This window comes from Netta rufina (genome assembly GCF_964035555.1).
Source record: "Netta rufina genome assembly, chromosome: 6".
In the NCBI taxonomy this organism is placed as follows: Eukaryota; Metazoa; Chordata; class Aves; order Anseriformes; family Anatidae; genus Netta; species Netta rufina.
This window is the reverse complement of record NC_140129.1, coordinates 13012603-13025064: the sequence shown is the minus strand read 5'-3', so window position 1 is coordinate 13025064 and position 12462 is coordinate 13012603. Positions and strand designations below refer to the sequence as shown.

Below are 12462 nucleotides of genomic sequence, written 5' to 3'. Positions count from 1 at the left end.
TGTGATTTTATATTCTTAGTCAAGTGCCGTATAAAGGACAACCAGAAAAAGTTTTAGTCAAGATAGAGATTTGTAAATGAGATTATTCTTTTTCAGAGTCATGAGTTACATGTTAAATTGATGATATTTGTTCCAATTATGACTTTTGATTAAAATGATGGTTTTGTTCTAACAATCATAAGATTTTACTATGTGTTTTACAACAATTTTTCATTTGTCCTAAAAAGACATGAATGTTTGAATATGAGGGGCACAATTCTATGACTATTCCATATTTTTCCGTATTTCATGTTGTGCCATCCCTTGCAACTTACTCACTGCTTATTCACCTGCCATACCTCACAGTACCATCACAATAGCATGTTGATTAGCCTATACACATATCCTCCCTTTTATTACTTGCTCCCCTACCTTCATCCTTCTGAATGCATTTGGATAACAGCATGATTTGGTTTAATCTGGTGTCTCGCTTTCACCCAGGCAACAACAAAAACAGTTTTCTGTGTGAAAATGCTCCATTTTGTGTTTTCCTATTTTCAATAAGAAAAGTTTTTCCAGGGAGAATGATATTTTGGATGTATAGTATTTCACTTGTACATCTTGCATGGGCTGCCCCTTATTGAAGTAAGTTTTATGAGTAATTTGAATGGTGCCATTTCCTTTTAGTAGGGTTTCCACAGCAGGGTTTCTTCCCTGCTGTTAGCTCAGCATACAGCAGAACATCTGCTCACTGAATTAAGGACCATACTGTGCATTAATTACACCTGCTGTGCACTTTTTCCAATGACTTCCAAGCCACCAGTGGATTGATTTTAGGCTAATCTTGCTGTTTTTAATACTGTATTGGGAAAGAATGTGATAATATGATGTTATAAGCTTCATCTGTGCATTTAATCAGATTGTTAACTGATCCTGTTTATAGAAGCAACAACACAATTTTCAACCAAATTACATTTCAACTAAAAATCATTTAATTCAAGAAACCAGCAAAGCCAGATCACCTGTTAAGACAGTTATGTTAAGCCCTACCAGGAGCAGAATACTCAATTGATTTCACTGAACTCAGCTGAAAATAAGCCTACCCTGACACAGAAAGCCAGAGCCAAAGTGCTTTGCCACTGTGCATACAGCATGGACTAGACCATCCTTTTCTATAGTCATTTCTAGTCTTTGCAATCTCTTCTTATATGTCCTTCTCTTATAAACTGACACAAATAAGCATGTTCTCACTTAAAAATTTTCAATTAAAATGTTCGTTCTATATTTGTGAAGTGATAGGTTGTCTTCTTAAAGTTGCATATATATTTAGATTTATATACACAAAAGCAATTTAAATTTCAATGCAAGCATATACATAGAACTTGAAACATCTTAAGAGAAAGGCCATCATTACTCCTATTTGTGGTTGTTCTGTTTCTTTTTGCTAGTTGAATAAGCAGCTTTTGTCCTACTGGCTGCCTAACCAATCAAGCTTCAGCCATCACATTTGCACACTGGAATAAATACAATGAGTTCACTTACTTGAGACCAAAAAGCTCATTAAAGTATTATTTAACAGAACAGTTAAAATCCTTTTCTATACACAAGGAAAAAAAATATGAAATGTAAATCTTTGCGTTTTCATATATGCAACCCCTCAAACACATATTCTATGATTTTCTGTGATAAGCAATTCACAATTATGGTCTGCATTTTAAAAATATTTTAATTTTTTGTACTCACACGCACACACACACAGAGTTACAAACTCAGATAAATGAATTTTAGGAGGTAAGCACCCAGTTAGCTAAGAAAATTTGAAGATACAGGAAGATACAGTCCTTGAAAGTAAGCCAGCCTTCTTAAGAATTCTTTTATATCATCAATATATGGTACAACAAAATAAATATGGTATTCCCTATAAAGCTTAAAAAAGGTAACAGGATGTCTTATGTTTCATTGTATTAAAACAAACAAACAAACAAACACACCCTGCCATTTACAGCTACTAAGTGAGGTTATAAATACCATAATAGAGGTGTAATGTTTTAATACTAAGTAGTTTTAAGTTGATTAATATATTTTTATGCAAAAATAACTCTTCAAATACTGTCCTCGATTATCCCACAGTTGATTTTAAAAAGTGACCTGTAACCAAAAGCAAAATATTAAACCAAGAATTTAAGACTACATTTTAAGACTAGATTTGATAGTAGTAATTTAGAAACCTTAAAGGGTGTTACAGTAAGCAACGCTAAGTTTCATTAAAATTGTAACTTATATGGATTTTTTTCACATTACACTAGGCAAAGGTGACTACTGTGCAAGAACTCCAAATTATTGGCCAATACTGAAGTGCATTCTTTTTATGTGGCTATTCTTAGGAATCTAAACTAATCCAATTGATTTCTTTGAAACACTTACGTTGGGATAATATTCCATCACCAGTAAGTACTCCATACGCCCGTCTGCAGTGAATCTCTCATCTCCCACAATGAAGCGGGCAATGTTGTCATGTTCCATCAGTGGAATCCTGTAAATGTTCCTCTCATTAACAAAGTTCTGACGATTAGCAAAAGAAAATACTTTCACAGCAACTGGGCGTTCGTCTAGGGAGCCTTTATACACTGCTCCGTATCGTCCCCGGCCAATCAACTGAAAACAAACAAACAAACAAACAAACAAACATAATTAGTTCACTAAGTAATAAGCAAAGGCAAAATCAAAGTTTTAACTCTACAACAATTATATGCCAACCTTTATAATGAATTACACTGTAAAATTATTAAATATTTTGTACTGAAAATCAGAATTAGAATACTGTCATAAACGTTATTTTGGAGCTGTAAACCCTAGCATAGGCCCACTTAGATCTTACTACATTGATCTATAGTCTGAACACCTAATAAATAAATCATAAATAATCTATTCAGCAGCTTCATATGGGATATCAATAAAATCAATAAGCTTTATGCTGAAAAAGCTCTTTAATTAAACTTTTGACTACTGAACATTTATAGCTTTTACGTGATCAATTTTAATCAACTCCAGAGATCACAGGCATTAAGCTACACATTTTAGGTTTAGGGTAGCTTTACAAGCCGTACATTTTAAATTAATAATGACAAATATGCATTTGCAGTGTAAGATAGATACCAAAAGAAGTAAACAGGTTTTAACAGAAAGAAATAACCAATTCTCTGCTACCTGTGAATCTTTATTCTAGCCTCCACTGTTAGTCTTCACAGAAGAGCCTTTTCCATCTCCATGGCAACTAAAGAAAGATGTGATCTCTGCTCTAAATCAGAACCCTGGACCACCCTCATTAAGAGTCCTAGTTTCTAAACCTCAAAACATTCTGACTACATAAGAATTTAAGAATCTATTGAATTCAAATCATTTACAGGCACATCTAGATGTGAAACAAGCATCTTTTTACTTTTTAAAATGCTTACAAATAGAGGAGAAGGGGAAGCAGAAGGGATTGTAAAGTAATGATTTTAAAGACAATAAAATTATCTAACAGGAAAGTTTTCTAAACTTAAGTATCATTTAACAGGCAAGACTTTCCATTTTTCAGACCTCCCAAGGCAGAGTCCTCAATGTGGATTGCAAAGTGACAGTATATCACCTCAAGGTACAAATACAGAATATACAAGTATTCTACCCACAGAGACACAAAAGGCAAACACAGGTGAAGAGAGTTTGTCCTGCAACACCCTATGGCTGGAGGTGAGGTGGCAACTCCTAGGATTTCAGAAAAAGGACTGAAGATTCTGTAGATCTCCCCATCAACAAAACTGCTGCTTTTTCCAAGACTGTATATCAATATAAGTAATTTCATCTGAGATTTTGCCACACTTCTACAATATGTACTTTTCTACTCTTGTCAACTCTACCTCAAGTACTTTTTGTTGGCAGAGGGCACACAAATTTCTTTGCAAGTTAGTCTGCTTTCCGGGTTTGCCCAGAGCACACCACAGTGAGGACTACATGTCTGCAGCCTCCATCTGTAGCTGTAATTTCTAATGGGCAAGAAAAAAAAGCATCACTGAATTTCTTCCAGTTATTCTATTGATCTATTTTTAGGTAAAAGCTTTTAAAAATTCCATGCAAGTTCTACCACATATAACAATTGAAAGCATAAAATTCTGCAGGTTTCTGGTGATACATCTAACACCAAGCTCAGTGGAAAGTTCTGGTTGGCCTCTAGTTGCCATGGAAATACAGAGTACCTCACTGTGAATAATGACAACACGTAAAAGCACTACTATTGAAATATACAGCCCTATCTGCAGTCAGTTCTGTGCTCCAATGATGTTACCAAAGCTTTGCAAATTACTACCATAGGATATTGTACTTAAAGCAGTGTCAAGCAAAAAGAAGGATTTTTGATGCCATGCTGAAATAAAGCACATTCCAACTCCCCTTGCATCTGTTACCTTCCACTGTTTAATATTTTCTTTTTAAGGTAGAATGTGTTGTAGCTAATATCAACAATATTGCTACCAAAGCCAGGCAAAACATAATTGCTGTAACCTTCTATTTTGTGCTTTTAAACTGATCTAGAGGAAAAGATTACAGAAGTGCACTGATACATTTATTGCTGTAACTGTAAGTGAGAAGTGATACGACCACAAGTCTTTCACTGAATAAAAACGAAGATTAAGAAACAAGTTGAACACATACCTCCAATAACTTTAGATTGTCCAGATCCAAAGAGGGCTCTGATGCTGCTGCCTCCATCATGTTCATACTGTGCAAACCTTGCTTACGGTCTCCTGTATGGAAAGGGGTGGGAACAGATTCAGGCAGTTTGAGGATGGGTTTGGTTTTTTTTTTTGGCCATGTTATAAGCAAAAGTAAAACTTACCTGGGACTTGTTAGAAACACATAGCGTGGACATGACAAATAAGAAGGAATCCTGTAAACTTTTTGAGTCAGCGAGATCAGTAGTGAAGGTGATGATATAAGGCTACCTGCTACACACGTTTTGATAATTGATTGTCATTGGCAATTAGTGTAAAGCATGTTTACAGCTTCACTTAAGCTATGTTGAGTAGAGGATTTGTTGAGGAAAAATGAGCCTCAAAATGCCAACTTAGAGAAATTATTATAAATCTCTCTGAACTGTTATGAAAGGGATATCATAAAATGTCAGAGAAGAGAAAGAAGCATTACATACAGACATGTAATAGGGACTAGGAGAGAAGACAAGACAAATAAAATTTTGAGAAACAGTCAAAAGAACAATATAAAAAATAGGATCATCAAACACTACCTGCAAGCATTCTGTATCCAAAGAACAGAGCAGCAATCAAAACAGCTAATACAGAGACAGATGCAAGGGCAATAACTATCGTCTCATCTCGATGAAAAGAATGAGAAGAATCTGGAAGAAAACACAATGAAAACCCTTTAATTGTAAATTTGAAAAAGTCAAGGCTATAAAACATGTAACTGTTATTACAGCAATGAAAAAAAAAACGTACTCTGGTTTGTAAGATCTCGCACTAAACTACTTTTCCTCCTAAAATCTATGGGAGCTGATCAGCTCAAACACAGCTGAATGCACATTCATTTGCAGCTTTCCTCAATCTTTCATTGCCAACACACAGAAAAAGGCACCAAAACCCAGAAGCAAGTCTTTTTGTCTAGATAAGTTCAGCACAGCCATCCAAAGCCAAACTGATAGTCTTGCTTTGCTATCAGTGTCTTCATCAAGTTTCCTGTTATGAATCAGGCTTGTAACCTTAACCCCATCCTTGAATGAAAATCAGTAAACGTAAAGTAAACGTAAAATTTGGTAATAATGCTGAAATGTGATGAATAATGTTTCCTATTTGTATTTCAAAATACTTTTTTTTGTGTGTGTCAGTGCTTGGATCATTTTTAATATGATTCTCTTTACTTAATTCACAAAGACAGACAAACTGTAGAATATCAAGCAACCTGAAACAACAATGAAACACTGAAAATTAAATAACTAGTTTCACTGAGCTTTTTTTTTTTTTTTTTCAATCAAATATGATTTTTGCCAAAATGTATCTCACTCTTTTTTTGTTCTTGTTGGGGAAGGGGGGGTGTTTATGAAAAAAATCATTAGTATCTTAAATGGTTAGCCTGGTGCTATTCCCCATGAGACCCCAGTCTTGCTTCTTTCAGGCATATAAAAATTCAGCCACTTTAATATAGAAATTCATTACTGCAGATTGAATCACTGGAATGTGGCATTACAAGATCTCATTTACATTGGCTTTAAAGCCAAGTTTGGGAACTATGTTTAAACTTGTCTTATATATTGCTAAAAGTACTCCTTAAAAGACTGTAATGAGACCTAGCTATTCTAAAACCACAAAATATATAATGATGCAAGGCTTAAACATTGGGTAAATTTTTAGGTGAGACTGAAATAAAATTTATCCCAGTCTACACTAGCTGAATAAACAGACAAATTCATTCTACTTGAACCACTTTTAAAAGAAATTAAACATGATTCATTTATTCCAATTCCCAGCGTGTACAGAGGAAGTTTCAGATCTGAAAAGCACCTGAAAAATTAGCCATCAAAAATAACACACACTTCATATCTGATAAATCCTTTAAATAAGAGAGAGTTCATGGTAATCATTACACTGTCAAATTTAAAGTTGTTCTGTCAAAAGAAATGCCATCACTATCAGTTGTGGTAAAATACGGTTTCACTAAGAAAATAAACTATTGCCACAAAGCACTATACTGTGCAATAACACTTGGGACTTCTGTTGTGTGGAGATTAAAAAATAAGTTACAATTGTTATCTAAATTATTAATTCAAAGTATGTACATTTATAGACATTATATATTTTTTTAAAAGCACAACATCATAAAGGGACCTTATGTCATAACAAAGCAGTATGAAATACTATTAAAGTGTAAGAAGATTAATAATTGCTGGCATGGAAATCCTAATATTTACTTTTCTATTTTTTGTGAATTGAATAGCTTAATTTATATTTTCTTGGCTTATCTTCATATATATACGTTACACGCACACACACGTGTGTGTGTGTGTATATATATATATATATATGTATATATATATATACACACACAGAGATATATATATATATATATTTGTACCAGCTAGGCCTTAGGCCTTTGATGCCTAGCACCATCTCAGCATGAAGAAAACATAGGTTTTGAGGGACTGAGCTTGTTGCTGTAACATCAGCTGTATTTTGCTTGACCACACAATTGCTGTGTAGCCATGCACAACCTTTCCATTGCTATACATACAGTAACCGTTTCCACAATTCTTTGCCAACTGTTATCTAATGCCAAGGCCTGATTGCTCTAGTGTGGCTATTCTTACATTCAAAGGGTTAACAACACATCTCTGTCCACTCTGGTATCATTCTGTCACCTTCCTCCCTTCTGGAACAGGATTTTGCTGTTCCTCTGCTCCTGGCATGGCACAGGGCAAGGGCATCCTGAGCTGCACTGGTTCCTCAGCAGGTCTGTCTGTATGGGCACACTTGTTTTCTCCTGTTAGAAGCATGTGAATAGGTGCATTATGCAGGCCTGACAGCTACCAAAAAAAAAAAATCCCAAATAAAGTTTTGTGGAGATTAGCAGTAGAAAAACACAGAGAAAAAGAATCATTGCATTCTCATTCCTTGGTGGAGCACTCCATCGAGAGGCTTTTAATCTGTAGTGGTATCTGTGCATCCATCAAAAATCTGCGAAGAACTTCCCTGGCATCCAACAGATAAAAAAGTATATATAAGCTGAGTTACTTCTCAACAAATCTTAAACTGGCTTATCTCGAGCCATTGCAATAATTTTAAAACGATGTTGTCAACTATTCCAATAGTCCAAGTCATTCCTACACTATGAATTATCATCATTATGAACAACTTTCATAAATAGATACTAATTTCTTAATAATTGTAACTGAACATTTCAAAAGTGGTAAAACGCATCTCAAATTAATATGGATGGGTAAAACACTGCTTATTATTTCCCATCATTTATCAGCAAGGACTATTTTACTGCCTGATATTTACTTGTAACACTACATAAAAAGAAAAGCAACAGACCAGCTAAACGATGTTTTCTGAGGTCTGACATTCTGAAACTGTTAACAACCTCATTCCCAAATCAGTGGACTCTGTTTTTAAAATTTATTTACAATAACATGACACCTGCCCTATAATTTCAGCACCTGTATGTCATATCATAATGGGAAGTGACTTTAAAGATGCATAACTACTGTTCAGCAATCTGATTTGATCTTTTGGAATCATCAATATTTGGGTATTTCTTCAGAGGCAAATACAAACAGAAGAAACTACATAAACCGTGTGACACTACCTTGAAAGCTCAAACTGGATTTCAGACTTTCACTATATTTCACAAATTTCAGGCTGGGACTTCAGATTTTCACTATATAGTGTGAAAAAGCAATAGCATAAACTCATAGAAAGACATGCTGAGAGGATTAGCTGCAATCTCTAGGAAAAGTCGTGATTAAAGAGCTCATTACTGAGGCAAATTCTAGCAACACTTATACACAGAAATTATCAGCAAAGCTTCCTCAAGTTTATGTTACTGTAACTGAAAGGAGAGGTTAGCCCATTTGCTTCTTTCACTCTGAGTTGTTTTTGTTCCTGTAGAGATAAGGAAAAAAACCTTTATTTCAGCTTCCCAATGTAAAACACATTTAGTTGAAATATAAAAGCAAAAAGTTTAAACATAAAAAGCAAAAACAAAAGCTGTTAAAAGGCTCCAAACACCCTAAGAACCCACCTGTTAGCCTGTTTGGGTGGGAACGAGAGAACAGTGCTCCCAGGGCAACTGACTTCCAGCAGCTGGCTAAAGAAATGAAGTATAACCAATGCCCATGCCATTTAGAAGGCATCCGGCACATGCACGCTTCTTTATTGAAGCTGCTAATTTCTACCACTAATTCAGACATAATATTCTTCTGAAGTCCACCAACTCCATCATAAAGGAATATCACAACAAATATCACTGAGAGGAAAGACAGGGAGAAGGAGAGGGAGAAAGAGAAGCCACAACTCATTAAAATAGAGCTGACCTCCTCCTGGCTGGGGAGCAGCTGGTAACCTGCAAAGCACAGCTCCCAGCAGCGTGCTGACCTCGTCATCAGTACTGAGCTTGTTTTCCTGTTCCAAAACCAGAGTACAACAGACGCGATGTAGGAAGTTAATTTCGTCAAAGGCACACACAAATAACTGAGAATGCATTTCAGAGCAAACTGTGAGGGCTACACTTCTAGTACTTGGTTAGAAGCAGGTCATCTGGCTGAACCTGGCCCTGCACTTTTGTTGCTCCCTACAGGCACTTTCACCACAGTAGGCATTTCTCTTTCTCCTCTAAGGCATCTCTGCCATAATAGTTGCCAAACACTTGTATAGTATTTTTGGTATTATTTTTTTTTAATTAAGCTTTCATATTGCCACACACGAATTTTTCTACTGCTGTTTTCTTGGCTTTCCTCAGAAATGAGGCAGAAAGAATAATGCTGATGGTGCTAATGACATCATGAGGAATAATATTTTTCCTTCAAATTAACTTTCCACTAGAAACATAGGTTTGTAATATTAATCACACAAAAGTATTCCAATCTGTTTTGATGCTTGAAGAATCTTCTTCTTTTATTTCTCTGTAATTTAATTTTCAAAAATGAAAGTCTTTTGCATGCTTCCTATTTCCATATTGAAAAAAATAGCATTTATCCCATTACCATGGAACGTTTTGAGAAATGAAAGGAAACTGGTTCAAAAATAGGTAAAGAGACTGTAAACATTACAGGACTCTTCCCTTGGAGCCAGAAAGAGGATGCAGGATTCCAGTATCTTCCCTTTCCATCAGCAAACACTGTGAAACCCTCAGACAATTCTTCCTTTAAGGCCCACACCCACAGCGCATCTTCCCTCCAGATAAAGCATCAGCTCCCCACCGCTACCAACATTCACGTCAGTTCAAGTGCCAAAGTCCATACTGCGAAGGTAAAACATTCCAGCCAGGCAGATGGACCGGTGGGAACCCACACAGAATTTTCACATTTTCCACTTCACTACGCATCAGACTGTTGCCTGTAATACTGTTATTAAAACTGCAAGGTATAGAATGGGAAATCAGAAGCAGAAAGGATAGTATCCTGCTTATAGCAAGTAAAAACTGTCTTGAAACCTTTGCTCTACTGCTATGCAAAACTGCTTCTGCATGACAGCCAAAGAGCTCGCTGTTTTGTCACTGTCTGCAAGGTGTTCATCCTCTGGGCACCAAACCTGGGATGCTGAAGGGATTGCTGTTATGATAAGCGATCAAGAAAGCTATGAGAACAGACAAAGAGCATTAGCAATGTTCAAAAACTACGAATCCCATGGGGAAATATTTGATTGTGTAATTAAAGGCTGTATCACAACATAAACACACAGGAGGGGATGGTCTTAGAACTAGGAAAGCAATTATATTGTTTCCTTATCTTTTAAACATTTGAATATGAAACCTTACCCTTTGAAATGTCTCAATGTTAGAGATACACACACTCTATATACATGTGTATATATATACACATATATGCACACACACACACATATGTATAAATATGTAATATGAAAACAGTCCTGAGTATCTGCAGACATTTGTATTCTAAAAACAGCATTCTGTAAGTAAGTGGTGGCCACATAATAAAGGACATTTGCACATAAAATAAATTTACACCAGAGCTCTGTATTGTTATTAAAGCTTTTCATTCCATTTTTTAAAATTATCTGCCTACTTTTCAAGTAAATGACACACAGCTGTATATCTGTCACACAGTAGTAAATAATTCTAGAAAATGTGTGTGTGTTGAAGTTTAGATAAGTATTGCATAACAACATGTTAGAAAATCACTATGATTATTCTATATAATGAAAACCAGTTTTTAAAAATTTACCTATGTTCCCACAGAATTTCTGGTATCAACATGCTGCAGAAGCCAAGTAGTCTTCCAGTTGGAAAATACACAAAAAAAATATTTAAATTGCCATACCACCAAGTAACTAATAATGATAGTCTCCAACAAATAAAGAGAACACCATCCCTTAACTTTCACAGCACAACAGTAACATCTGATTCTTCAAAACAACTACAGCTGTATGGACGCTGATCAAAGTCAATAAAATTACACAGGGACTCAAAGATCTGCCCATACAGATCACTTTAAAAAGAAGCAGAGTCTTAACGCCATCCTACAACTATTTCTTTGATGTGATAAATTCAATATGTTCATTGCCAATCTGTTACAGAAGTTGCTTTTCTATTAAGGAATCTTAATGGTATTGAGGATGAGATCAGAAGCACGAGGGAAACCTTACATTTATATCATAAACACCATGAAAGATGGAAGGATGAAGCATGTGGGCAATATGGCCTTCAGCTGCAGATGACAGCAAATATGCTGTGCAAAGTGGAAAAGGGACTTAGCAAGTAAAATTAATTCTACTTGCTTTTAAAGTCACGTTTCTTCTCACAGTAGTCATGTACAACTTTCATGACAGCAAGGTCTCAGTCCCTTGAAAAAATATACAATTATCAGTGCTTCAAATAGCAAGGTAATCCGTAGATTACAATTTTATTATATTCGCTGCCTGGTTAATAACAACACGGTGAGTATGATTTATTTTCCAGTTTCTTCATTAAAAAAGGCAGGGGTATATTTACTTAAATGTTTTTTTTTTTTTTTCTTTAAATACTTTGAGGCTCCTTATAAAACATCTGAGCACAATATACGAACAACAATCTGTTTATCTACTCTGTCTACACACAACTTATATCAAACATGTCCTATGACTCTTCCATATAGTGTAAAATAACTGCTTGGCACTTGCTGTATTCCAGCTGTTCATGCCAGGCAAACCAGAACACTTAGCTGATTCTTTTCTTCCCTCCTCTTTTCTGGATGGCAACCAATATTTCTTTCCAACCAATTGACCACTACCTCATTCCTGATCCATTGTCCTGAAACATGAGAGCTCAGTCTTCAGCATGCTAGAGGAAGTGACAAGAATGTCTCCAATATAAACAATATAACAAAAATTACTCAAATTATTTTAAATGAATCTTAAATTCAGTTATCTCAGGAAAGAAAATGTGAAAGAAGAGAATTAAGTAGAGAGCTTGTAAGAAAGAAATATACACGAACAGTCTTTCAAATATCACAGGCATAGGTAGTTTTTTATACATTCAAACAAGAATCGCAATCACACAGCCTTCTACGCTGATCTAACTAAATGCATTTAAACCCACACTTTTAGCTAAGCTGGTATTACAAGGCTGCAATAGCTTAAAATTATTCTCTACAAACCTATATGATGAACTCCAGCAGGAGCTATTTCTACTTTTCCATAAAACCTACGGACAGCTGAGAATAGTGAAAGGAACTTTTATAGGTGCACTCTTTAAAACAACCACTATCTTAATTCTGTT

At 35.4% G+C, this 12462-nt stretch overlaps 1 protein-coding gene across 1 annotated transcript in view; it reads right to left on the bottom strand.

Moving 5' to 3' along the window:
- The window catches only part of BMPR2 (bone morphogenetic protein receptor type 2), a 106146-nt gene that overhangs the window by 21209 nt on the left and 72475 nt on the right, over positions 1 to 12462 (bottom strand). Inside the window, exons 4-6 of the mRNA XM_084289570.1 lie at positions 5261 to 5371; positions 4669 to 4760; positions 2404 to 2634 (exon numbers count right to left, since the gene is read on the bottom strand). Of these exons, the coding sequence (XP_084145696.1) occupies positions 2404 to 2634; positions 4669 to 4760; positions 5261 to 5371 (434 nt within the window). The remainder of the gene's footprint in view (positions 1 to 2403; positions 2635 to 4668; positions 4761 to 5260; positions 5372 to 12462) is intronic.